Source organism: Calypte anna, chromosome 2 (assembly GCF_003957555.1).
Source record: "Calypte anna isolate BGI_N300 chromosome 2, bCalAnn1_v1.p, whole genome shotgun sequence".
Lineage (NCBI taxonomy): Eukaryota > Metazoa > Chordata > Aves > Apodiformes > Trochilidae > Calypte > Calypte anna.
The window spans coordinates 118,667,659-118,694,362 of NC_044245.1; the positions used below are offsets into that span (position 1 = coordinate 118,667,659).

At 38.5% G+C, this 26,704-nt stretch overlaps 1 protein-coding gene across 1 annotated transcript in view; it reads right to left on the minus strand.

Moving 5' to 3' along the window:
* EYA1 (EYA transcriptional coactivator and phosphatase 1) overlaps positions 1-24,906 on the minus strand; it is an 89,623-nt gene extending 64,717 nt beyond the window's left edge. Inside the window, exons 1-7 of the mRNA XM_030445856.1 lie at positions 24,775-24,906; positions 17,203-17,252; positions 15,663-15,790; positions 13,826-13,888; positions 3,291-3,371; positions 1,329-1,398; positions 802-947 (exon numbers count right to left, since the gene is read on the minus strand). Coding sequence (XP_030301716.1) covers positions 802-947; positions 1,329-1,398; positions 3,291-3,371; positions 13,826-13,888; positions 15,663-15,786 — 484 coding nt within the window. The 5' untranslated portion in view covers positions 15,787-15,790; positions 17,203-17,252; positions 24,775-24,906. The remainder of the gene's footprint in view (positions 1-801; positions 948-1,328; positions 1,399-3,290; positions 3,372-13,825; positions 13,889-15,662; positions 15,791-17,202; positions 17,253-24,774) is intronic.
* Between the last annotated feature and the right edge of the window lie 1,798 nt (positions 24,907-26,704).

A 26,704-nucleotide genomic window follows, 5' to 3' on the forward strand; every position in this document is an offset into this window, starting at 1 on the left:
TTACCTGAATGTATCTTTACAAAATATACTGCTAAAAGAATGTGAATTGTATATTTTTAATGTACTCCCCCAGAGGAGTATAAGACCTATTTTCTAATAACACATCCACACTGCCGAACTGCTGTGTGGTTTGCCAGCAGACAGTCTGGCAGCAAAATGGTCTCACCCATAGCAGCTTGTTTTTAAATTAATTTTTTTTAAAAAAATATGTGCTTCTTAGTACTATCTCCTTCATCAGAAAGACAAAGCTTCAGTGGCAATTTACCTCAGTTGTCATCCGCAGGGGATTTTAACACATTGAAAATGAGATTTTTTTTGGTGGGGGTCTTTTTGAATCAGTTTTTCACCTGCTGAAAACCAGTGGAGCTTCACTGATTCACTTGGATTCCAGTAGTCTGGAATAGCTGAAATTCAGACCTTTATTATTCAGCAGACTTACCCTATTGCCTTGCTGGAGAGCTGAGCTCCTCAGCAAGTCACCAGAAGCTGTGCTTGGGTAATGGAGGTCCCTAGATCTCTTTTCCCATTTTACTGCTCTTTTTTATTTATCACCAATAAAAACTTAATTAATTTCTCTCCTCAATCCCAAAACAGATTCATTCCCTTGAGTAGCTTCTTAGCTCTTTAATACAGAAATTAAGCATCACTCACCCCAATGGGGGAGTTACCAGTCTTCAAGAAATTTTACAAGAAATGCTCAAAAGCATAGCTGTCCCACTAAGCACTGATGCAAGGCTCAAGTAATCTTGCTCTAAAAAATATTTACCTCTAGAGCAAAACAACACAGACAGGATTTCTTACCATATGAAGGGATTCCATAAGGTTGACCAGGCTGGGGGTAGGTGGCATAAGCTGTAGCTTGTTGCATCCCCGTCGTAAACTGTGTCTGCCCATATGCAGCCATCGTTTGTGAAGAGGGGGTAGGAAGAATATGTGGGTATGGTCTGCTATTGATTACAAATGACAGAAAATAGGACAGAGGCAGCATTAGACACACGTTGGTACTTATTTTTAGCCTTATTATAATCCTGCTACTTCATTAACACACAATCATAGGCTGTGCTAGAGAACAGAAACTGTAAAACAAAGACAAAACAACAATATGACATCAATAATAAAAGAAAAAGTAAAATAAGAACTTTCCAAATATTTTGCAAATACATTCTTAGCATTAAAAAAAAAATATTTTTTTTCCCTGGAAGCTGCTGCGGTTTAAACTATGACTTAACAGATGGACCCAATTATTATTTTAAATGAGGTTAAAATCTGCCTATTTCAGTTATTATCATAACAACTACTATTATTATTATTTTTAAAAGATATCATACTTGGAAGGGTAAATCTGTGGTGGGGAGAACTGGTGTGTTTGTCTTGGGCTGAAACCACTGCTTCCAATTGCTGCACCAAGGAGAAAAGAAAGCACACAGAAGTGTAAATACACACACCAAAGAAAAATATTATTTTTCCTAATAGAATTTCAGAGTATTAACAAGGTTTTAATTAAATTCAAATATCATTGATGCCTTGGATACAAAATAATATTTCATCAGGAACTATACAAGAGTGCTTAACATTAAAATCTTGATTACAGATTTCAAAGACTAAATTGCCCCTTTGTACAACTCCTGAGCAATAGTTTATTCTTTACTCACACACAGACAACATTCTTAATGCAAACAGCCTATTTCCTAATGGAAACATTTCCCTTCATATTTTCAAAGGATTATTGATATCTTGAGTGCAACATTTTATTAACTTTCAGAATTTTTAAGACCTACATTTTATGAAGGAGCTTTATGCATGTCTCGATTGAAAACACATGGCCGGCTTCAGAGCACGCGCCTCTTTTTTGCAAAAAATTATTTCATAATACAGATAACGTGTTACTATCTTCCATTTCCTTCTCTTTTAAACCCCCCATCTTTTCTGCTTTCCAAAATGCTTTCAGACCTTCAAAACAGTCAGCATGGCTTCAGGATGTCACAGCTGATGTGCAAATGTTCTTAGTGAAACACCTCAGGCTTGGGGGCTGCATAGTGACAGCATCCCCGGCCACCCCACCACTGCTGACACACACGTGCAATAAAGCCAACCCACCCCAGGCTCTTTTTGGTATTTTTGGGTGCTGCCTAGAACACATCAGATGTGTCAGCATGCTCTGCTCTGGTCAGGACTTTTGGGAACCCATCCCTCTCTGGTTACTGTTTGGGTGCCATTTCTCCTTCAGGCCCCCAGGCTGGTTTTGAAGCCTTTGCCAGGAAGGGGTCAGCGGCAGGTTATGAGACTACTGTAAAATCAGACAGCCGGAGAAACAACAGGCCCTATTGCTAAGTACTTGGAAATAAACAAGGCACGGATAATTACCCTTCGCCAGCTACCCCTTTCCTGGCCAACTACAGGGAAAATCCATCATCTTTACACTCCAGGAGATCTGGTGAAGCGTGGAGGGAAGCAGAGAATCTCTTTCCCGTGCCTTCCACACCTGATAGTTTTTCTCTCTCTGGCCTGTAAGGCTGCAGATACGCCAAATGTCACGGTCCGACCTTTAGTCAGATCATCGCTGCTATTAAACAAACTACCTTTTCTTCTTTCAGGGATTTTAAATGCACTAGAAACCTTTTTTTTTTTTTTTTTTTTTGGCTATCAGATTTGATACTGCCGTACTCAACAGCATGCACAGAAAATGGGGGCCCTGGCAAGTTCAGAAAATTTGCTACTCTGTAAATATAATCCCACAACATAGTATTAGATACTTTTTTATTTGATTTGCACCATAAAAACTAAGTGCTAGAAATACCACAGTTAATCCACAGGTATGCAAAACCGTGCAAACATCTTAGGATTTTCTCACAGTGTTTATCCCCTCTATGCTAGAAGTAAAGATGTGTTTGGCTTCCAGGAAGCAAAAAAGCCTAACAAAAGAATGAATACCTTCATAATAATAAATTATAATACATGAGGGAGACCTACCCCTCAATTACAACACTAATCACAGAGGCAGGTATGTTTACTCACAGAAAAGAGAAGAGTAATTACTCTGGGCCAGAATACTCCCTAGTCAGACTCCCACCGAAGACACCAATGGACATTAATAAGCCTGATGCTGTAATGCTCCTTACTCAGGGAAAACTCCTATTGACTTACACTGTCTGAGTAAGACGAACAGAAATAGGCATTAGCTGTGAAGTGCACAAGGCTTTTTAACAGCAGTGCACAGGTTTAGACCGCATGGGATTAGAAAATAGTAAATGAAAAAAATACTGAGCTTAAAACCTTTGTTTATTCCTTACCTGATCCTGAGAAATTGTCTAAAGACCCGTCTGTGGTAGTGGTAGTAGCAATCTCACTGCTGCTCATTGGTTCTGTTTTAACTATAGAAATATAAATAAAATATATTCTATATGCACCTAATATTCTTGCACACGCATGCACACACACTCACTGCAGCCACAAATTCAATAAAAAAAAATCTGCCAGAAGTGTTTTAAGTCATGGCTATCGATATTTTGCATTTTATGTATTTGTGTATACAAACAATGCAAAGTACTGGCAGCTATGATTTACACATACATATACAATGATCAAGAGGGTTATTTCTGTCCCCAATGAATAAGAGCCACTGTGACAAACCAGAAGTCCCCATGCAACTCTCTGCACCTGTCCTGATTCCTCTTAATCCTGCAGACCCAACAATAAGGGTTCACTTTTAGATCAGGTCATACAGACATTTACAAGCTTGAAAGACAGCAATTTGCACAAGACAAAAAAGGAAATAATTATTAAATTGTTTTTTTCTGAGGTCTGCTCAATTTTTTTTTTCCATTCAAGTAACATTTTAGATGAAAAAAATCAGAATTTGTGATAATGTAAAACACTTTCCTCATGGTGGATTTCTCAGCAATGCTGAATAAACAAAGGGGAGGTAATCACCAGATACTTCAAGGAATGCTTTTACATTTTATTCCCTCTGTACCCATGACCCAGCTTGGCTGTCAGGAGGTAAAAAAGAATATTAAGAGAGATTCTCTCCTGGCTCATGATGCTTCATAATTAATTATTAATAACTTGAAATAAAGCCTCAATTAAATAAACAATTTTTTCTTTCTGTTACTCTTGTGCAATCTCATTACAAACAGAATTCCAGTCCACGAAGCAAGGATGAGGCTAACCTGGCATGGATGCAAACAGGCAGAATACCTACTCTCTGCAAGTTACCAGCACTGCAATCTCTCAAATCCATTTTTAACTTTTGGAGTTACAGCACACCAAAAGCAACCGAGGATGATATTTCAGAAAACAACGGAGCTGCTCTTATTATCAACATGCCACTGCTCTCACTCTTGTTGACACACACGGTCACTGCTTCCCACACACCAGGGCTGGTGCATTCCCGACCTTTTAGCGAGGCAGTTCAGTAACACTGCAGTAAACGAATCCAAGAACAGCAAGGTAAAGTGCACCCTATTTGATGTGTAAAGCCTACATGTCATCTGGACTTTGGTGTGCACGCATGCACATATATTTGTCTATACATAGGTGATCAGGAATTGGGATGATCACTAACAGAAACCCTTTTGGCGCCAGGTTTGCAAAGGGTGGGGTAGTAGAGGCACTTTCTACTTTTGAGAAAGGATCTTTCCTCCCTTTGCCAATCCAAAATCTTATTTCCACATGCCTCAGTATGTCCTTCACCTGACTTCATCAATGGGATTTACATGCAGTCTCTGAAGATTTTACTAGTCTGCCACCACTGTCTTTTATTCTCATGCAAGATGTTTTGTCTGCGCATGCCAGCTCAGATCAATATTAATTCCACACAAATCTCTGCTATATCTGCATTAGCAAGCAGTGCAGCCCAGCAAGAAAAGCTTCGTGAAGTGAAATATTTGGTGCAGACGGTCCAGTTTCCATAGTTTAGACATTTTTGGAGGGTTATTCATGCTAGGTTTAGTCTTGTGCCAGGATGGAAGTGTCCATCAGCAGCTGGAGAACATCATCTGTAATCCTGCAGAGCACCTTTTTTGAAAGAAGTGAAGTCCAAGAGACTCCATGAGGTGAATTAACATGTGGTAAGAAAGGGTGGCCACTTCAGGGGTGCACTCATAATATGAACTACAACTATACTACAAAAGTATTTCTTAAAAAACAACATATAACAGATCCAGTATCCATTGAATAACTAAATACTGAAAGTCTGACACGCGGATACAACAAAATACCTGTTGCAAAGCATCTATCCTAAGTGATTTTCCAGAAACCTACAGATTTTTACAGCAACTTCTACTGTTTGTTAATATAGACATCAAGAATCATGGCATCTTAATTATCTTCTGCTTTTTCTTATAAGTTTATCACAACTCTAGTCAGACTAGAGTTTCCTTCACAAACTACTCCAGCATGTCTACCCATACCTAATTTCCATTATGCAGTTATACTTTTGGAAATAGCAATGAAAGATACTTTTCTCTAGAGCTGACAGCTGTGGGGCAAGAAAGGAGAGAAAGATAAGACAGATGACCCTAACCTGGGTAAAGAGTGGAGATTTCAGTGTATGCTGTCTGCAAACTCTTCCACTCTTCTCTAATGAAACAACAATTTTTCTCTATTCCTTATGAAATAACTTTGTTTGAATCACCATAAACTAGTAGCCCAATGACTATGCTGAGCTACCCCACACAGCATAGAGACACAGAGCATCATTTGTTTTAGATAAAGATTTTTAGGGTAATTTCTTTTGAAATAGATGTAATCCCCTCTATTGCTGGTTGTTTAAAAAACCTGCTTCACACACACTATTTGCCTTTTATCAGTATTTCAGATCCTTGTTAAAGATACCATTTGGGGGAAAACCTCATCAAAATAGAATTTCTGTTCTGTATGACTATTGAGCAATATTTCAGTGCAGCGATGTTTATAACTGAATTCTGTTTACTGAGCATGCTACTTTTAAAGACACAAGAAAACATATACACTGCAGTGACTTTTAATGTAAATTAATTCTAGTTGCTGAGTGAGATGCTTACAAGTTTTTCATAGAAACTTTTACTTATGTCTGCTCTCTCTGATGTTGTATTTCCTGAATATATAAAAAAGTGGGATAAGGAAGTCTGTTCCTTGATGTGTGTACCTATTAGTAAAGTGATAACAAATAAATCCTATCATGCCATCTTTAAGACCAACCATGACCTTAACAGACCTTTGAACTGCAGCTAGTTGGGAATTTAATAAAGATGGATAGGAACTGAAAAGCCCTCCATTCCCCAGTGTTTTAATCACAATGCCAGAAAAGGACTGTGTATTTCCTTCTATCTGAGCCTAAAAATATTTCAAGAGGATGAAAGTATGAAAGAAGAAAGAGTGAACTGTTTTACCAATGGGAAATATTTAGCATGTGGATTCTCACTGCAGAGGAAGGTCTCTCATTTGCACAAGTCACAAACTGACCTGCAGTAGAGCACATTTCCCCCAGAATCACGGGAAAAGAGATCTGTGAAAGGTTTTCCTAAGGTTACAACTCTGCCAATATATCACAGTAGCACATCAGTAGTCCATGTCCATCATGAGAAACGTGTGGAGCTGTCCAAAGAAGCAAAGCTTTGGAAGGACATGGATCTGGCCCTCCTGCCTGCTCCTTAAGCATGCTCTGGATTTCTGCTCTCCACATTTTCCATTACAATTAACATCCTGCAACCTATCCTAGGCTTTCATAGGATGATGCTGGGCAACCAGTGGAAATATTGACACCTTAACAAAGAACATTGCTGCAAGCAGAGAGGTGGAGAATTATCAGATCTGCATATATAGAGACTCTGATTAAGCAATATGCTACTAAATTTTATTGCCATTAAAACCACTCATGTAATAAAACAGATTACCAACAAGAAGGAAGAAACCTAATGTATTCCTACTCTTCTGCAAAAATTAAATTATTATTTGGAACAAGATTTGATTTATATACTAAGGAGCTTAAGCTATGCCAAAGGAGAAACATTATTCTTCCTTTCTTTTTCTAGTCATTTATGAGATTCTAAAGACAAGATTTAAAAAGTGGATAAGAAAGCAACAGATGAATAGAAAAATAGGAGTAGCAGACAATAAACCACATAATAGGTCTAAGAAAATAAGTAAAAAAATTCTGAGATAGCATAACTGTTGATTTGATGTTATAGTCACTTTCAAGATATTTATTAAGACAGACTAAAAAGTGCAATCTGCCCTGCATTGTCAGCTGTTTTACATAAGATGCTTAAAAATTAATTACATGGCAGTTCCTGAACTCCACCAAGAGGCAGACCTTCAGATCAGAACCCACAAGTTCATGTGGTTCATTGGCCAAGTAAAAACTTTGAGTTCACAGCTTGTCACAACTTATGTAACAGTGATGGGTGGTATGAGGAACGTGATGCTGGCCTTCTTAAATCTGGATTTAGAGACCTAACATTTCCCCAGTTCCTAACACAAAAGTCATAAGAACACATTCTAAAGATTGAACCTTCAAGCATGCAAAAAGTAGGGGGTTTAATAAAAAAAACTTTGACCATCTAAAATACATCTAAGGTTTGCTCAACTGAACTAGTATTTTTAAAAGCTCTGTTATATACATTAAACAGTGATGGAAATAATGTAAACATGGCTGACTTATTAAATTGGTTTTAATTTCTCAGTTTTAAGACTGAATTAATCCTAAAACATTACATTCTTTGTATTATATGAATAAGATGAATAAGTGGGCAAAATTAAATCATTCCTGGCTTACAGCTCTCAGTGTTCATGGGGCACAAAGATTCTCAACAATGTAAGTGAGGCTGTTACTTCATTTACAGATATACATAAAAATACAACCTCCAGCCCTATTTTCATTGGTCTCAAGGTGATATCTTCAAATAACATTAGCAGCTAAATACCAAGGAGTTTTCATGATTATTTTATGCATCCAATACTATTCATACACTATTTTCTTTGATACCACCTTCTTTCTGTACCCACTAGAATCCCAAAACTCACCTGAAAGCTCAAAAACAATTGTCACTCACAACAGGACAAAAAATTCTATTTTGACTCTCTGAGCTGATGGTATTTTGCATCTTTTTATGCAAACTCTCCTCTGTTTGTTCTGGAGAATCTTGCCAATATAAACAGGTTACTAAAGGTTATAAATTACTAATAAACAGGCTAGTCAATTATACTAATTCCTATCCAGGACATTATTTTCTTTTTTTATCACAGACTATCAACTCATCAACTCCTGACCATGAAGCCAAATAAATTTTCTTGCTCCTGTTTCTCAAAACAGAGGACTCTTGCTGAAACCCATCGTCTGGAAATTACCAGGAGATAATTACTACAAGGTAATTTCCAGCCTAAATTTATGTTTAGTTTTCAAAGAAAGTCCCTGCTCAAAGCAGCAAATTCTAGTTCAAGCCCAGACTGTTTCCTGCTCTCCCCACTTCTGATGTTAGAAGATTTTAAAACTACAGTATTTGGGCTGTGGCTAACAGCTAACTCACTGCATGTACCCCCACCACCCTCATCCACCTGAAGTACCTTTAACATCATTGCACCTTCTCATTCAGCAGTAAAAATTTTAAATTTACCCAAAAAATGGCATCACGACTGCAGTGCAAAATCAGAAAATTCAAAACCATCTGGGTGGAGACAAGATCGATAGCATTTATCAAGGTATAATAACTAATCAAGGTATAATCTACAGTCATGGATTAAAACAACCTCATTTACTGCAAGTTGCAGATGAGAATATCTGAGTCTAAGAGTCTAACTAATGTTCTTACCCCTTCACACTCACTTGTCAATTTCTATCAAATGATTGTATCTCTCTTGTCATTAGAGAGTCAGCATAGATCCAGAAACAATCCTTTTAGAGGCATTATGGCCTATTTCCTTTTTTATTTTTTTTTCTTATTTTTTCTTTCTTTTTTTTGACTTCCCAAATCCTGGATTGGGGATCTGACCATGGCAACTCCCCTGCACATGTGTAACAGTTTGGACTATGTCTGTATAAAATATCTGTACTCTTTAACCAAAGCCACACAAAATGACTACAGAGCATCACAGCCCCAGCCCCCAGCAAAGGCTGATTGTTTTTTAAGGCTGACTTCAGCTACCTTCTGGGAACATGAAGGACTTCAAGTAAGCAGAGAGCACCATGGAGGAATCAAGCCCACTCTGCCATTTAGGTCTAGAGGGCACAAGACTGAGCCCTGAAGTCAGGAACAGAATGATGAAGCAGGTGGGACCTTTCTCAAGTGGGAAATAATATCCTCTAATTTTGGTCCAGGATTTGAACTCCAGGTCTGCCAGAATCTAAGGCAAATTTACCAGGACTAAGAAGGATAACTCCAGCTTGCATTCCCCTACCTAGCAGTAGCAGAAATCTCCCCAGCTTGTCTCATCAAACCAGGTGGCACAAGTACTTCACTCACTGACCAGGAATCAGATGATCCAGCTAGACCTGAACAGTAACCAAGTTTCATGCTTTTTTATCTACCTATGATAAGTAAACCCCCTCAGAGGACCACAAGATGCAAATGGAAGTGCTAAATCATCTAAAAGGTCAAAAGTCGGTGAAGTTGCTAATGATTTTCAAATATCACCCTACTGACCTTAAGACTAGATTTAGATGTCCTACTCCTGTTCCCTGGAGTTTCTTTTGGTGCATGCTGACAGCAGGGGCTGAATTTCCTTCTTGTCTGCATTACTGACCAAGCACATGATATTTCTATCTTATGATGTGCAGTCAGGCAAACACATACATGCAGATCGTGCTTAACAGGCTGGAAAGATGCTACACTTAGCAAGATCTGTTGCAGTTCCAGTTTTTGGTGAAGCAATGAGTACCTTCACAGGTTCCTGACATCCTGCATCCTGCAATGTCACTCTGCCAGTGGGGCTCTGGGACCCTGGGACACATTCAGAAGGTGCTCTCACACCACCATGCCCCATCCATGGACTGGCATAGCATGGGCTGCAAAACCATTTATGAGAAGCTTACAAAAATAAATTATATTCAAAGAACGATCCTTCCAAAATATTCCATTCTTTTTCATTTTTTTAAAAGTCCTTTGTCATTTAGAGTATTTTATTTCCCTTGGGTGTCTGTGGGAATGAGTATTGCTGTTGACTTTTCACTTAAATGAAGCGAAAATGTTACGGAGGAAAAAAAAGGTGAAGCTTTCACAAATAAATGCACATACAAACAGAAAAGACAATAAATATATAAATATCCATTAGCCAGTCCTCTCCTCAAGGTCTTGCAACAGGAGTGGGACTCAACAACAGAGAAGCACAGAAGTTATTTCACTGGCCAAAAACCTATGAAAGAGGAATAATAGAGCATTATGCTACATGTGCTCAGAACAGACCGAAGGATTCTTAGGGAAGCAGGAGAATAAAAGCTCAGATAAGACGAAGAGTCTGGAAGGAAGCCAATGTAATACAGAGAGAAGAAAAAGGTGAAGAGCACGGAAGAAAAGAAAAGGAAAAGGTTCAAGTCAGCCCCTTGCGTCCACATAAATGGCAGAGTGATGTATATCTGCATTTTATCCTTCAGAAGTGGTGGCAGGTAGAAGACCAGATTACTAGTCCCTACAGACCCCCAGGCTGGTTTTGCCAGTCTGGGGCCTGGGACCATGACAAACTTTGCCTCTGGCCACACAGCTGTCCTGCATTTACCATCCATAGCTCTTGATTCTAAAGCTCTGCTGAAAGGCAAAAATTAGGTTCACCTTTACCAGGCTATTATTTCAGAATGCCTAAATATAGAGGTATCCCTTCATCCACTACAAGTTTCCTACCATCAAGCTTATAATCACAAACACAAGTCTAGAAACTTCAGCATACATAATTGGCAGAAACTCCAAAAATGAGCAATTAAAAGATACCAGAACTCAAACATCTCCCAAAGAAGAATAATTTTGTCTGATTGTCACAACGTACTGAAACTTTGCAGCCCAAAGTACAAAAAAATTATGAATAACTATTAAAAATATTAATAACATGCAAAAAAAAAAAAAAGTTTTGACTGCCATGTTCAGGCTTGATTGCAATACTGAAAGACTATTTGAAGCACTACAAAGTATTGTTAGAATTACAACAGATTGTGAAAATATCATTTACTTAAAGAAATCTACACTATGCACTGTAAAAATGCTCATACTCTGGCTACGGATTCCACCATTATTTCAGGAAATACCCAAACCAATTTTTTCTCCGTTCTATATTATTGCAAGTCAACAATGAACATTCTACACAGCACTGCCTTTTGAACCCCTGAAGATGGATTTATGTTCACCAGACTTAAAACAACCTTTCTAATGGCCACCCATCAGATAGTCACATAGTAGGGAGCTTTGAATGCCTTTGTGTGGGATCTCATTCTCATGTTGCAGCAGGTACTTAAAGAGTGAGAATCTTTTTTTTTTTCCAAAGGAATTTTGATGTCCAACTTCCTTTGAAGCCCCCCTTCCTATATATCTTTGAAAATCTGATCTTCAGATTGTTAGCCATTTTTCCTTCCTGCTTGATATGAAAATGCCTTCTCTTCTTCCTCCTGAATGCTCAAAAATGAGGGCAGAACCAGCTCCATAATTCTAATGTAAATGAAGTGTAGATGCTTGGAAAACACTGCTCCTTTTCCTAGTCTTCATCTATTATTTTTCATTCTAGCTGCATAAAACATCATCACGATGGGCCACAGGCTTCTGTTTCTTAGAATCCATCAGAACTGATTTCCATTCTTAAGATAAAAGTAAAGATCACTGTAGGCAGAAACTGGATGCACTTCTCTGCTTTGGAAAACAGCTTTGCTGTTCTTCTCAAATTGGTTACTTGCAACCTTTCCTCTCTAAAACCTATCTACCAAAGTGAGCACTGTTGTTGCAATAGCCACTAGCTGTCTGATAAAGCTTAACAAATGGCAATTTTATTAGCTTCTGTTGTTATTGTTTCTTTAACTCCTTCAGTATCAACTCACCTCAGCAATTTGCTGAGAAAGGAAGATTAGAGATAAGGCACAACTATGAACATTGTGATCCCTACTTCAATCCTTTTTTTTTTTTTAACAGATTTTCTTAGGGAAGTCATACAGGGCCAAAATTTTAATGGTGTCCAGTGTCTGTTTCTCCCTACAACAGAGGGCATTTTGTGGAAAAACACTTAGAGATCACAGAAAACTGAAATACCACTGTATTTATATCATCAGCACCACCTTGGCATGCCAGGACTGATTTTTCTGAGTGCTTTTAGACAGGCATTTTAGTGTTACTCCTCTGCATTTGATCCTGGGAAATTTCTGACTGGTCAAGGTCTATAATTTCCTTGTTACTTCCCCATCACTGGTCTGAAGAACATGCTGTCTTGCCCATAGAAGAGGAAGGAAAAAACCTAACATCATCAGAGTAACTACTTTTTATCAGCTGTGATTTTACTTTTAAATCAAGATATTAAGGAAATGGTACTTTTCCCCCTGCCACACATACATCCTGAGCTACGAAGACTGACTCATGATCTGCTATAAACTTAAAGGATAGTTTGTTCTACAGAAATCACTATACTCTAAAAGAATCCTATAGAGAATTTGCCATGTGAGACAAAAAGTAGTAAATCTGTTTAAAAATATTTAGATAGAAGGAACTAGCAGTCACCCAAAACTCCCTGGATTTCTGCAGTCCTTGGCCAGCACTACCTGGTCAGTCATGCACTAGAGTAATTTTGCCCTACCAAGGTGAAATTAAGCACACAAAGAGTGATTACATAAAAGCTGCTTGCAGAGATTAAACTCAGACACAATCACACAATTAATTCAGTGCTTTGAAAATTTACCACTGCGTGTTAAGCTATATTAGCTAATAACAGTGAGCTATCTTCCAACCACATCCTCTTGTAGAACAACATCAATAAGAGACAAGTCTGAAAATGTGCCTTAGAGGAATTAATGAAAACTTGTTTGAAATGAGGCCATTTCATTCTGGGACAGGTTGTGGGGGTTTTTTATTTTCCTCACCCTCTTCTAGTGAACATATCCTGCACTTCAGGGTATGGAAAGCTGCCGAAATCACACCCATAGTCAAATCAAATTTAACATATCTTTACAAGATATTTATAACATGCAAATACCTAGAGGCCCTGTTTCTAATTCACATGAAGGTCCCTTATGCCAGAAAAGGAGGTCTTTTCCATATTAGTGAGAATGAGTGTGTAGCAGATTAGAAGCTGGTTTCACATATTAAATTTAACATGTGAAGGTTCAACAATCCACATCTCCACTCCGCGTGCAACAAGCAAGCAAAACCACACTGCAGCATTTTAAGAAAGGAGTTTGGCAAGCTCTTACAACTGCATCCTTACAATCTGCCACTTGTGTCTCAGCAGGATTCTGCTTCAAGAATCTCAGAAAAAATAATTCTACTTCACCCTTCATTAAAATAAAATAACAAAGCCTTGCTTTATTCAGTCAATTTTTTTCTTAAGCCTGTTTAGCAGCTCAAGGAACCCAAACCAAACACTTCCTCAAGATAAAACAGATTAACAGTAAAAAATTCCACCTTCAGATTCTTAGGCATCTGCTTCACTTAGAAATTTTGTCTCTTGGCACACATCTAATTCAGAAACGAATTACTCAATTACGTTTCTTTCAAGAACTTTTTCCTTCTTTGTCACTTAAGAGCAATCAGAGACAGGTATTTTCAGTCGGGAAAGTTTAGACCAGAATCGCCAAGCACAAGCTGTTTCTGGGGACACTTTTTGGAACAAGATCTGCAAACGCATGCGGAGCGCCCACGCCTGCTGCGCCCACCGCAGCCACCCAAACCTGCGGGGCTCTGTGTGCTAGGGCTTAGCAACCAGTCTGCAGTGCTGAGGAGGGTCATGTCACCTGAGGGAAAATTGCAAACAAAAGAAAACCATTTGGCTTCATCTCAGAAGGTAAACATGCATTGCAAGTTAGCGCTTTTCGGGTAGAATTCACCCAAAATTAATTAGCCCGAGCTTCAAAATTCTAGCGTCAGATAAATAAGTTACTGTGGTTTAATGCATTTTCTTCAATAAATTCTGATACCTACCTAGAAGTTGGGACATGATTCCAAAATTACTTGCCACCTGAGGTCAGTACGTGAATAGGTACAATATCCAACTCATTTCCTAACACAGTAATATTAAGCACCCCACGTTTCTGAGTGTACGCCTGCACACGACAACTACTTGGAACAACAAGTCTAGCCAGATGGTGAGTGTCTTTCAGTCTTTCAAGGAGCACTCCCTACTGTTGTGCTACTAAGGAACCTTCAAGTTACAGGGCAGGTACAGAAGCTTGTGAAGTTTATAGCAAAGGCTGTCGTGAGCTAGAGGAATTTTAATTTGAAAGGGTTGAGCCATTTTATCCTTTGCTAAAACTGGCATATAAATGAAAAATATGATGTAAAAATATAATAATATACTTGGATATTTAAAAGGAAGAAGATTAATCTGTGGTCATTAGATATTTTTCTGCTTAAATTACACTAACAGTATAAGCACTTCATTTATTCTTTAAAAAGCTACTTTTTTTTTTCCGTAATGTTTAATCGCAGCAATACTTTTACAGCAACAGAAAAAAGTAAATTATACCCAACTCTGGCACAAATCTGATAACCCATAAACCCTCCTAACGACAGAGGACTCCAATTAGAATGAATAACAGAGATGTTTGGGGAATTGAGGGGGGACGACATCTGTCTGATTGGCATGTGCCTTTCCTGGAAGAATGCAACGCATGTTCATAATCCTAAACAGTCTGACAGCACTAATATGACCCAGTTCCTAGGAAAAAAAGACAGGTCTTTGCTGTAACAGTTGTTTAACTATACATTGATACAGAACAGTAATATTGAAGCTGTGTGACTCTCTTTCAGTAGTGCATTAAAATCTGTGTTCACATAGCTAGCTAAATGTCATGTACAATCTTTCCTACTATTACCATAGAAATGAAAGAGTATTTTTTGCTGCTTATTATATAAACCCTTCTGTGTTTCATTTTACGTATTATTATATATGCATTATGTATGTACTTTATTATTGGCAAAGCTGCTAGGTTGTTCTGCTGTTAGCATTCTGCTGAGAACAAACACAACTTATCAACTGCCTGACTGCTTCTTGAAAAATACATATCAGTTTACCCCATTGAATTACTACACCTGTTTGAATTTTGGCCACTCCATCAGAGCAGCAAGCTAGCCCGAGGAAATTTCAACACTCAGCTTTATTAGCCTACTTGACACAACCTTCATAGCCTCAGGAGCTTGCAAAAAGTGAGAACGGAAAGAAATATCAAAATAGTGAGAAAGATTGAAAGACTGAATTTTATAGCACAACAACTGTAAACACAACCTTTTTTTTCCCTCTTCAATAAACTACCCCTTCAGGTTCCTAAATTTTTTTTTATAACCTTTGCACAAAAAATATAAAGCTGGAATGAAAGCTATTTCTGAAACTTGATAATATTAACTACAGATAAACACTGAACATCGGCTCTTCACACCATATTACACCAACACAGAACACCTAAAACAGTAAAACAGCTTCTCTATAGAATTTACTGACCAAACAAAATCCAGTGCAACAAGGAGAAGAAAAACAAACTATGAAGCACTAAAAAAAAAATGGTGGCTCACCTTCTGTGCCATTGGGTGTCATGGAGTTGTTATTTATATGGGAGTTATCAAGTTTTGGACCACTGGGAGATTCACTACTACCACTTAGTCGGCTATGTGGGCTGGCTAGATCCTGCATTTCCATAGACCTGAAAACAAGATGTAACTAGTTTTAGTGACACATTCAGCATGGATTATGGAGGAATTACCTATATGAGATGCAGCCTGCTATTAACCAGCATCCTGAAAACACAGTAAAAAATGAACAGCTTCTCCCAACTCGATCTTTTCCTGCGATAAACTCCCTTTGTAACCCCGTGCATGACTGACCAGCTACTGAAATAATTTTTGCAGGTTCTAGGAGAATAAAATTAAGATACAAAGTACTGTACTTTTAACATTACACCACATTGTATTTTCAAGATACACACAAAGGCAGAATCACCACTACATGAAGACAGATATTCTCTTTACACCAAATTAACACTCCTTTTTCAAGATTTACCACTCAGTGGCAATATAATGGGCCTCCAAACCAAATAAAACACTTTGAGCAATTGTGGAAACCTATCATCTACTGACAGGGAATGAGATATTCCTGATGTATGTGTTTACTCTGGCAAACTACTTAATTGTTCCTCTGTTTCCGTTGAAGCAAATGCAGCATTAAAACATTATTATGTCTGCTCACTTGTTTGCTTTGTGGATTACATAAAGCGTGCCCAATTGAAAAGGGATATGACCAACATACAGTGAATCCATACAGGCGTTATTCTGCCTTAGCACTCTGCCGTATCTCAGCAGCTGTCACTTAGTCAAAATAAAGAAGAGAGCAATTCAGATTCAAAGCAAAATTTAAACGTTTATGCAGCACAAAAGCAGATGAATATTTCCAATCTGTGTTGCTAACAGCCTTATATAAAAAAGCCAACAGCCATCACTAACATCACATATCCCTTGGTTGATGTTGGGGAAGCTTATGATCAAAGTGCCCCATCCTTCTGCTTCCTTATACCTAAAACTTTTGATAATGCTCTTTAATGTGCTCAGTCGAAGTAATAGCTCCCAGTAGAAATTTCATAGATTACTGTGCCTCAAAAGCATTTAAACCAATATTTTTTCTGCTTAAAATAAATGCTTAGACTCTTTTAAAGACTATTAAAATTATATTAAAAAGTCCTCCTGCAGTAACGATATAAATATCCTTAAGCATAAGTGCCACTGTAGCTGTGAAGTTTTCACATTTTAGCTATCTTACCACAAGTTCAAGCTCAAACCTTTAATTTTTGTATTTCATTACCTAAACCAATCTACACATAAAAAAGGGTGATAGCAGAATGAGTTTGAAAAGCCAGTATCTATCATAAAGTCAAACAATTTACAGAAAAAGTGTACATGCTTATAATTCACAGATTTGGCTGCATGCACGGAAAAGCGATGCTCCAGCACATACTCATCTGCTTCATATGGAAGACAAGAGTAAATAATTACCTATCACCTGAAGTTAAAAAAATAAATAAAAGACTTGCAGAAAAATAGAAATTTTCAATCAAATCCTTACCTGCAGCTTGAGGAAGCAGCAACATCTGAACCGGTTTGGGACTTTTGCACCTGTAAACCAGGGAAGCAAACAGAAGCCTCTATTACCCTGCTTTAGTATGAGGCCTTAATTTAAAGACAGGCTATCACTGCAGATGATAATTCTGTCCTTTAAACCCGAAAGGAGAGGAGGAGGGCGCGGTGGCCGTGAAAGGCATATTGTCTTTAAATTGAAGGCTCAACTGTTGTTTCCTCGGCAGGTCTCTCTCCCTCCTCCCTGCACGGGGGGACGGCGGCCAAGTGACAGGATAGTGATTCATCAGGGGCCCATGACAGCTGCAGAGGGGCTCACTCCTCCCACGGCACGGCCACGCACCCCGCCAAGGTAACCCCGCCGCCAAGGGCAGCCGGAGCCTCCGCAGCCTCTCCCGCCCCGAGCCCCCCAGCATCCTCCACCCCTCTCGCCTCTTGATATCACCGGCTGGGGCACCTCTGCCTCCCTCCCTCTCTCCCTTCCCCTTAACTCTTGACAGCTTCTTGCCCTCATCATGTTGGCTTTCCTCTTCCTCTGCTCTTCACCACCCTTCCTTCGTGCCTGGGCAGTGGGGAACCTGCAAGTCAACTCACCCCAAAGGCCAGGAGCAAAGCAAGCTGAAAAGGCTGACACTAATTTTTTTTTTTTTGGAGGGGGGAGGATAGGAAGGGGCAGGTCTACCTAGTGTAAGGATCTCCAATATATGACCAACAGTATTACACAACTTCTCCAAAACCCATTTCCAACTAGGGCTATTGAAATAAAAACTCCACGCATTATTGCACAAGGTCTTACTTGTAAAAATTCCAGTCACTAATGAGAATTCAGATAAAATTACTTAAAAGAACACCTCTGGCTAAATAAAATAGGAGGAAGTTGTAGCATTTACTTCTGAGGTCACTCATCGAGAAAAGAAATTGGGTTCCATTGGGAAGCCCGGCAATAATTTTCTAGTTTAATAAAATGACTTCTAACTCAGGTGAGCAATAGATTTTCATATCCTATTAGAAAAACACTCTTGCTTTGCTAACAGACTCTTCCCTGTAGTTGTCAGCAGATGATAAAATTCAGGTGAAGATACGTTGCTAGACACTGTCAGTGTAAAAGCAAAAAAAAGCTTCTCCAGGCAAAGGTATATAACCTCTTAATGTCTGCATGGAGAATCCTTCATGTGCATTTCCATTCAACCTGAACTGACATCTCTTAAATGATTACAGAATAAAGACAAGAGAGATGAGTCGTTTTAAGTGCCATAAAAATCATCCAAGCAAAACCTACTTATGCAGCCGTAGGATTTTTTTTATTATCATTTATTTATATTTATAAATTTTTTTGTTATTTTTAATCATGGGCAGAATTGCTACTAGCAAAAGTAAACAACTGCTAGGGGCAGACAGGCGATGTAAAACATTACAAATGATGTCAAGAAGCATGCAATGATGCATGCTGAAAAACATTAATCTTTTTATAACTGGGTACTTAAAGTACTGCATAATGTGCTTTTCAATACATCATTGCACGCCAAATCAAATAGACAAGCAGATACATTCAAATCTGTGCATTTTGTTTTAAGTTTTTTTTCCAGTTCTTTACCCCAGAAACTGCAGCAGAGTGCCTTAGGATATGTTTCTGCTGTTACTTTTAAACACCTGGAAAAAATTATAGGTGAGAACTAAGTTTGCTTGCAGAGCTATCTTCTCTCCCTCTTGCACAGGATCTTTTAAAACATATCCTTCATAATAGAAAAAACTTCCTTCTTCAAATAGATGCTTTAACTAGCTGACCTTTCCCAAAGTGCCCTATAGTATTATTCATACTTCATTAAACTGTAAAATACAACTAAACCTCACTATTTTATTTACCCACTATTTTATTTACCCAAATTATATCTACATATATGTGCATGTGTGTGTGTAGTGAGAGAGATTGCATTTAAGAATGCATGGGAGAGAGAGGGGGAAAAAAAAATTCAGCTCATTCATAGTGAGTTAAATATATACCTTATATGTCCTCTAACACTCTATGATTTGTGAAAGTTCATATCCACAATCTTCATTTTCATTAGACATACTTTAGATATATTCCTTTGTGTCTCAAGGATTATTTAAACCATGTGTTGCACGTTACCATATTTAAAAATGACTCTTTAATCAAAATAACTTTAAAACAACTAATCCTCACTTAGGCTGGTCAGCTGAATCCACAGAGTGGTCCAGGAAAAATAAATCTACTCTCAAGAATGCGAATGCAGACAACAATTAGACACAGATGTGAGTGAAATTAGTTACAGTTTACAAAATGCTACACTTCACATGCTTTCAGTTTTTTATGTGTAGTACAAAATTACAACATAGTAACAAACCACACTTATGAGGACCAGTTCCTAGAATAAAAACATTTCTGGGTGGCGTGTGCTTACACTCATATAGTCTTCCATTTTGCCAACAGATTTCTGGATAATTGAAGTTCTGAGACACAACTCACATTTAAAAAAAAAAAAAAATGGTGGGGAAAAAATATATGCATATGATGCAACAGCTTCACCCACCCAGCCAAAGGGGTCCATTAAAAATAAAATAAAGTAAAATAAAATAGAATTTTAAAATATCAAAAAGAGAAGAGCTGTCACTCACATGTCAGACTCAGTGCTCTGATAAAACTAAAAATGCCTTATATGCTAAATTGTCTTTAAATTGATATACACATTCTCCTCAGTAGCTCCAAAATATTACCGTGTATCATTTGATTGTTTTAAGTAACTTTCACATCTCTCTCTTTACTATGAGGTTGCAGATCTGGGCACTGTATAGTACATGGCAAGAAAAAGGGGACAGTGATAGTGAAGCTACTTAGAATTCATCCATTTAAGAATCTTAAATCAGTAACATCAAATTCTGATTAGTTAATGAGGTCTTTTAAGTTTGCCTTTTTTCTAATTAAATTTATAATTCTTCACAGATGTAGGTTTTGTTGATGTTCAATTTGTCTCTCTCATTTTGTTAAACCTCACATAGTACTCCACCAATCCATTGAATAGCCACATTAAATCTGTTAATACCATGCTCTTCAACCCCAGAAATTATTTCCAGAAGGCAAACTTGCTTTGAGAGATCATCAAACAAGACTTAAGGTACACATTTTATCACATTTTCCCTACCACAGAGCTCAGGATGCGGAGGAAAATTCATGACTTTTGCACTGTTTATTATACTTTGCTAAATTACAAATCAAAAGCATCTGACAGAAGATCATGTATGAAGCCAAAAAGTTAATAATGTTCTGTGAAAAGTAAACTGTAAATGGGAAGGGATTCCAAATTTCAGCAGCACAGAGAAAATAAAATGTAGGTACTTGTCTAAATTACAGGTTTTCCACAGTATTTTTGCTTGCTAGGAGCATTTTTTTTTCTTTTTTCTTTTTTCTTTTTTTTTTTTTTTTTTTTTTTTTTTAACTGGCTATAATTTAAAACATTTTTCCAGCTGAAAAGAAATTTTCTAAGTGAAAATAAGAAGTTAACGCAGAAAACTAGAGCCCTAGAGCCACCCCACACGCTTTTTCTTAAAACACAGTTCTACTTTAAAGAAGCAAGTTTCAAAAACAATGGCAGTTTTCAAATCACAGTGTTCCTCCTTGGGAGGGGGAATCTGTCAGTTTTAAAGGAGGTGAGGGGTGAGGGCAGAAGAGGACTTTCCCCCCAGCAGCACTCTTTGCCTCCTTAAAAGCACAGTGCAAGAGGTATCTACAGACATAATGGCTTCAACAGCAAAAAGGTTGCAAAACTAAAGTGCAAATTGGCTCCAAAAAGGCACCTTGCTGGCAGCACTTGAGACTGGGTAATACTTTCACTCTTCCAATAATCATATTGCTGGGCTCTAAGTGAAGAGGTAGTGCTTTTTCACTAGATACTTATATCAAAGACAAATTGCACTTATTAAACCAGGAGCAGGTAATTATAGTTATTTCATTTTTAACGAGTAGTTTAAATTCTTTTAAAAGTGTTGCCCTATGTGCTCATTTCATACGCTTATGAATGAAATGTTTTGAAACCCCAACACTTTCTTCCCTTTAAGACAGAAATACTACAATGTGACAATGCTCCTATTATGACCAGCCATTTAAGAATGTCTTTCTGCTTTTCCAAGATTTTTTTGGCTCCTGAGAAATATTTCATACTTATTGCAATTCAAACAAAATGATTACTCATTCTTTCTTTTCTTTTTTTTTTTTTTTTTTTTTTTTTTTTTTTTTTTTTTTTCTTTTCCCCCCCTCCATTCTCCAAAGGCAAAGAGTGACTCAAGCCGTCTGTCACTGTGCAGAACTGCTGAGAAGGGATGGCTGCTCATTTCCAGACCCTACCAGGCCTTGGGAAAACTCAGTGAGGTGCTTGGATACATGCTCCTTGTCAGGAGTTTGTGAGAAACATGCAAAATCTCTGCGTGCACGCACGTTTATATAATAAAAGCATACAACATGTATACACATAGGCATATATATGTATTTAGAGATCCATATACAGCTTGTTTATTTATTTTACACATCAGCAGTCTGTGTTCTAGAAGATGCTTTCTGAACCATCTCAGCACGGGATGGAAATTAAAAGATTCTTAATACGTAATATATAACGTTAAAAACATCCAGTGATACACACACAACATTTCCACTTCTTATGCCAATTTTCTCTCTGTGATAATTTTTAAATTTAAGCAAACTACATGCAACACGCTACCCACCTCCTTTCCCCCCCCTCCCCCAAAAAGCTTTTATCTCTTCTGCTTGCCCTTTAAAAAATTTTTTTGCTTACCAAAAAACCCTACCAAACCCCAGTCATCTTCTAAGAAACACTTTTAAACGCACTAACACCTTTACTTTTCCAGAACAAGCCCTTCAATGCAAAGGGCAGTCCTTCCCCTTCTTGGCGATTGTCAGAAACACGGAGAGAAATACATACTTGGGAATGTGTTGGGGGTCTCTGTTGCTCAAATGCAAGATGTAAATTTAATGAGACTTCAAAAGGTCTTTAACTTCCTCTTTCTAAGTTCATCGTTCTAAATAAGCTACCTTAAATGTCAATAAACGTCAAATATTTCAGTCGTGAAGATGTTTATTCTGTCATCTTGAAAAGTTCTCCTGTGGGGCTCTGTGTTTTCCTTGGTGTTTGGAAAATTTAAACATACGAAGCAAAAGGATTTCCTGCTTCAGAAAGCGCTGTCAAAATCTCTGTCAGGCATTCTTCCTTCCAATTCTTTTATTATTTTTCTCACGCTCTGGTGTCTCCCTCCGAACGGGCTGCAGGTTTCCTATATTACGTCCCTCTTTTCACCCCTCATTGAACATCTCCCCACCACGTTACTCCTACCCGCCGAACCATCAGCTCTCTAGGAAACCCAACAGGAGAATCCCCAAACCTGCCTTGATCCCGGCAAACAGAACCGCCTCACATCAGCTTTGCGGGCAGCCTGCAAACCCCCAGCCTGAAACACGGCCAAAACTCACCGCTTGCACCTAGCGATCTATAGAACTCAGCACTGCTCTTCTCCGGGAAGCCACGAAAAATTCTACCCCCCCCCCCGTACTCCCCCCACCCGCGAAACTCCGCGCACGGGCAATCCCCGCCGCACCCCGCGCTGCTCCGCCGGAGGTTTCTTGCCGTCTCCCTCTTTCCCTGCTCTTTTCCTCCCCCTCCGCCTGCCCCCGCCGCCGACAGCCGCTGTCAGCGCCCGCGCCTGGGTACTCACGGTGCCGGGGCGCGCCGTCTCCGCGGGCGCGCAGCCTCCGCGCTCGGGGGCTCAAAGCGCGGCAGCGGCGGAGGCGGCTCCCATGTATCGGCGGGACAGCGCGCCCCGGGGCGCAGGGGCGCGGGCCGGGGCCAGGGCCGGGGCTGGGTCGGGCAGACAAAGCAGCGGCGGAGGCTGCCACCAGCCCCGCCGCCTCTGTGCTCAGCCGTGTGGGTCTGCCCAGGCAGTGCCTGGGGGCACGCTGCAGCTCCCGCGCCCTCTCTCCTCCTCACTCCCCTTCTTCGTCCTCTTTTTTTTTTTTTTTTTTTTCCCCTTGGGGTTTTTTTCCTCCTTTTTTTTTTTTTTTTCCTTTTTTTTTTTTTTTTTTCTTTCCCCTCTTCGGGTTTTTTGTTTTTGTTTTTGTAATGCAAACCGCAGCTATGCTCTTGTCCCAACCTTATTGGTTTAAAAGCAACAACTGCAATGAGGCTTGCGCGGTCTGAAGTCAACCTTCCCGCTTTGGGAGAAAGGCAGACGGGGCTGCAGCGCTCCGCCGGCCTACGGCTGCGCGGAACCGGCGCGGGATCAGCGCAGGGGTTACGCGCCCCTATCCAGCGGCCGCCCCTCCGCGCACAGCCAGAGCCCCCCCCTTAGCTTTTTCTCTTTTGGTTTTTTTTTTCTTTTTTCTTTTTTTTTTTGCACCTTCTTCAGCCTCACCCCCGAAGAAGTAATGAATCCCTCGGGTCCTTCCTCGTTTAAAAAGTTTAATTGTGCGTAGATGCGTCCCCTCTAGTAAGCTGGGCTTAAACAAAAGCCGTACTAATAGAATAACCGGAATTAAACCAACATTATATCAATGAGAGAAGCTGAATAAGGATACTCACAGAGGCTCTTTAGCATACAACCAGCATGCACGTCCGGACATGCCGTTTTGATTGGATATGTAACAGATTTGTTCTCAAATATCTGAGATTCTTGCAACCTTGTAAAGAAAGGGTCTGCTAAAACTATTTAAGCCAGACTTCTCCAATTTAAAGGTATTTATTAAATAAAGTATCTGGAACTTTTAAAATAGTTTAAGCCATGCAGATATGAGAAATGTCTGTTCCTCTAAAAACAACTGTGAATATAGTAATATTTACATTTTAAACTATTACCTACTAAAGTTTTAAAATTTAAAACTATGTAAAGGACCTTTCCCTAGATCTTATAAATATTTCCAAAGAAGAGAGCACAGTAGCATGGAGTTAAATTTGTGCATTAAGTAACAGTGACTCTTTAAAGCTTAGGTTTTACCAATCAATAAGTAATTAAGTAATTTAATTAGTAAGCCATTAAACTGAAATGAGTTTATGATACATTTCTATTACAGCACTTTTAGTTGCCCATAATTAAAAAAAAAAACAACAAACAAAAAACCTCAAACCCAACAACTTTAAAACAAACTTTAAAAAATATATACATTATGTTAAAAAGCATTACAACATATACAATAACTAAATATGACCAAGGTTCTCTAGAGCATTTCCACTTTGCAGACAGTAACTTTCAATTCATGTAACAGTTTTTTTCCTATACTTTTTCAGTGCACATAATCTAAATATGATGAGGAAAACAGTGTAAGGATTTGCAGTATCAAAAAAAAAAAAAAAGTCTTAATACTACGCTAGGTCTTCAGTAACAGGAAAAAAAAAAGAGTTAAAAACAAAATAAAGCCAAAACAAACAAACCAAAACCAAAACAAACAAAAACCAAACAACAACTTTGCACTGTATAGATAGACGGAAAGAGAACTTTTTTTTTCTTTGTAAAAATCTGTGGTTATTCACTGCTAATATATCCTTACCTTCAATTAACTAATCTGTGAATGAAAACGATACTTCTAGAGGAGAAACGTCTTCTGGCTACTACATCCCAGGAAGCGAGACATTATTTTGTAGCAAGTACATTGGGAATACTTCAGGAAAGCAGATCGGTTTGCAAAGCTACAAGTCAAACCCGAGCTGAAAAGGCACCTAGGGTTTCATTTTGTTTAGCGGAGAAAAGGGATCTCGGGACAGTCACACACCATATATGGGAACCCAGGTCAAAATAAGCAGCTTTCCATTGGGCCCGTCTGTGTAGCCAGCACAAACACAATCCCTTCACTTCTTTATAGTCACAAACCAGAGCTCACGCCAAGAGAACTATTTATGATGCTCTATATTAAACTGTGAAAGAAATACAAATTGCTTATTACAGAGACATGCAGTTTTGTCAGGTAGAGTTCACTGAAATCCTGAAATACCAGGCTATGAAATCGTTCCAAGCTCTGTGCTTCTTGGAACAGCCATGATCCTCTGAAAAAATGTTTACCAGTGAAGTCTTTAACAGTATTAATAAGATCATTTTTTTTAAAAAAAAAACAACCTACCCAATCCTATATAGTGTTAAAGACACATGTCTTGTTTCACTGTCTCCAGGAGCTCCATCTATTACATGAAAAAGATCAGGCACATACTTGCAGGAAGCAGAAGCTCATTTTTCTTTTTCTTTAAAAAAAAAAAACAACAACTCAAAAAATATCAGGTTGTGAGGTACCATCTGACACTGGAAAGTGTAACTCGAAACCTTTTCTCAAAAATAGTGATACTTTAATGTTGCTATGAAAATAAAAAATTATTTAAAAAAATGCGACTTCCAGTGAAGCATGTATATTTTTGCATAAGTCTATTTCTTTCCACATTTGAAAAAAAAATTTTTTTTTTTACTCTTTTAAATATAAAGCTTACTGAACAGGTTTACTCTTAGCTAGAATTTGTAGTCCCTAATGAGAGTTTTATCTAAGTAATAACTTCAGGAGTGTGCCCAGTCTCTGTATTTAATTAAACTAAGACAGATCCCCTCACACACATACAGAGCTTGATGATGTGATGATAAACATGGGATAAGCTATAGAGAGGCTAAAATGATCAGAAGAAGGGAGCTGAAGATGCATTGCAAGAAAAGAATCACCTTTGAATTTTTAATTTCTTCTGTAGCATGGCGTGCAGGCACTATGGGAACTGAAGCCGTATAAATGATCTTAGATGGGGGATATAAGATAAAGTAGGGTCCTCTGTGTTTATACAGCCATTAAACAGTGCCTTAAAGTTCTTTATCTGATGTCTGAAGACTGGACTTCAGATCAGTGTATATCATTACCCTATGGTATGGTCTAACCTATGAACTTACCCTATAGCTGATACCATGGACCAGATCCTCATTTGGCTTAAGTGAGTGCAGTTTTTTTATTTCAATAGCTAATCCAATTATGCCAGCTGAGCACTGCACCTATTTGAATTCTTTTCAAAAGAGGTTTGTTTACTTGGCTTTTTGGTTTTGTTCTTCCAACTAACTGCATACCAAATCAGTGTAGGCTGGCTTGTTGATCACTGGCACCCAACATCAATTTTAAAAACCACAGTTGCACTAACACTGGGTTTGGAAGAGAGATTTCAGTGGGATTTGTATATGTTTACATCATGCCTGAATTTGCCCTGATTCTGCATTCCTGCTGATGCAGCTGCAATCTCAAGCGTCATAAGAAAGAAAGGACCAGGCTTATTACATAATATCAAATGCACAACAAGCTATTTGGGATGTTGTTACAGAGATTACTCATGCAATATGGTTTTAACTCTGTATGCAGCATCACACACTTGTTTTAGCAGAGGTAAAGCAGGTCCTTTGGGAACACGATATTTAACGACTGCTTCATTGCCACAACTACAGATGTGTTGAGAGTTTAGAAAAAC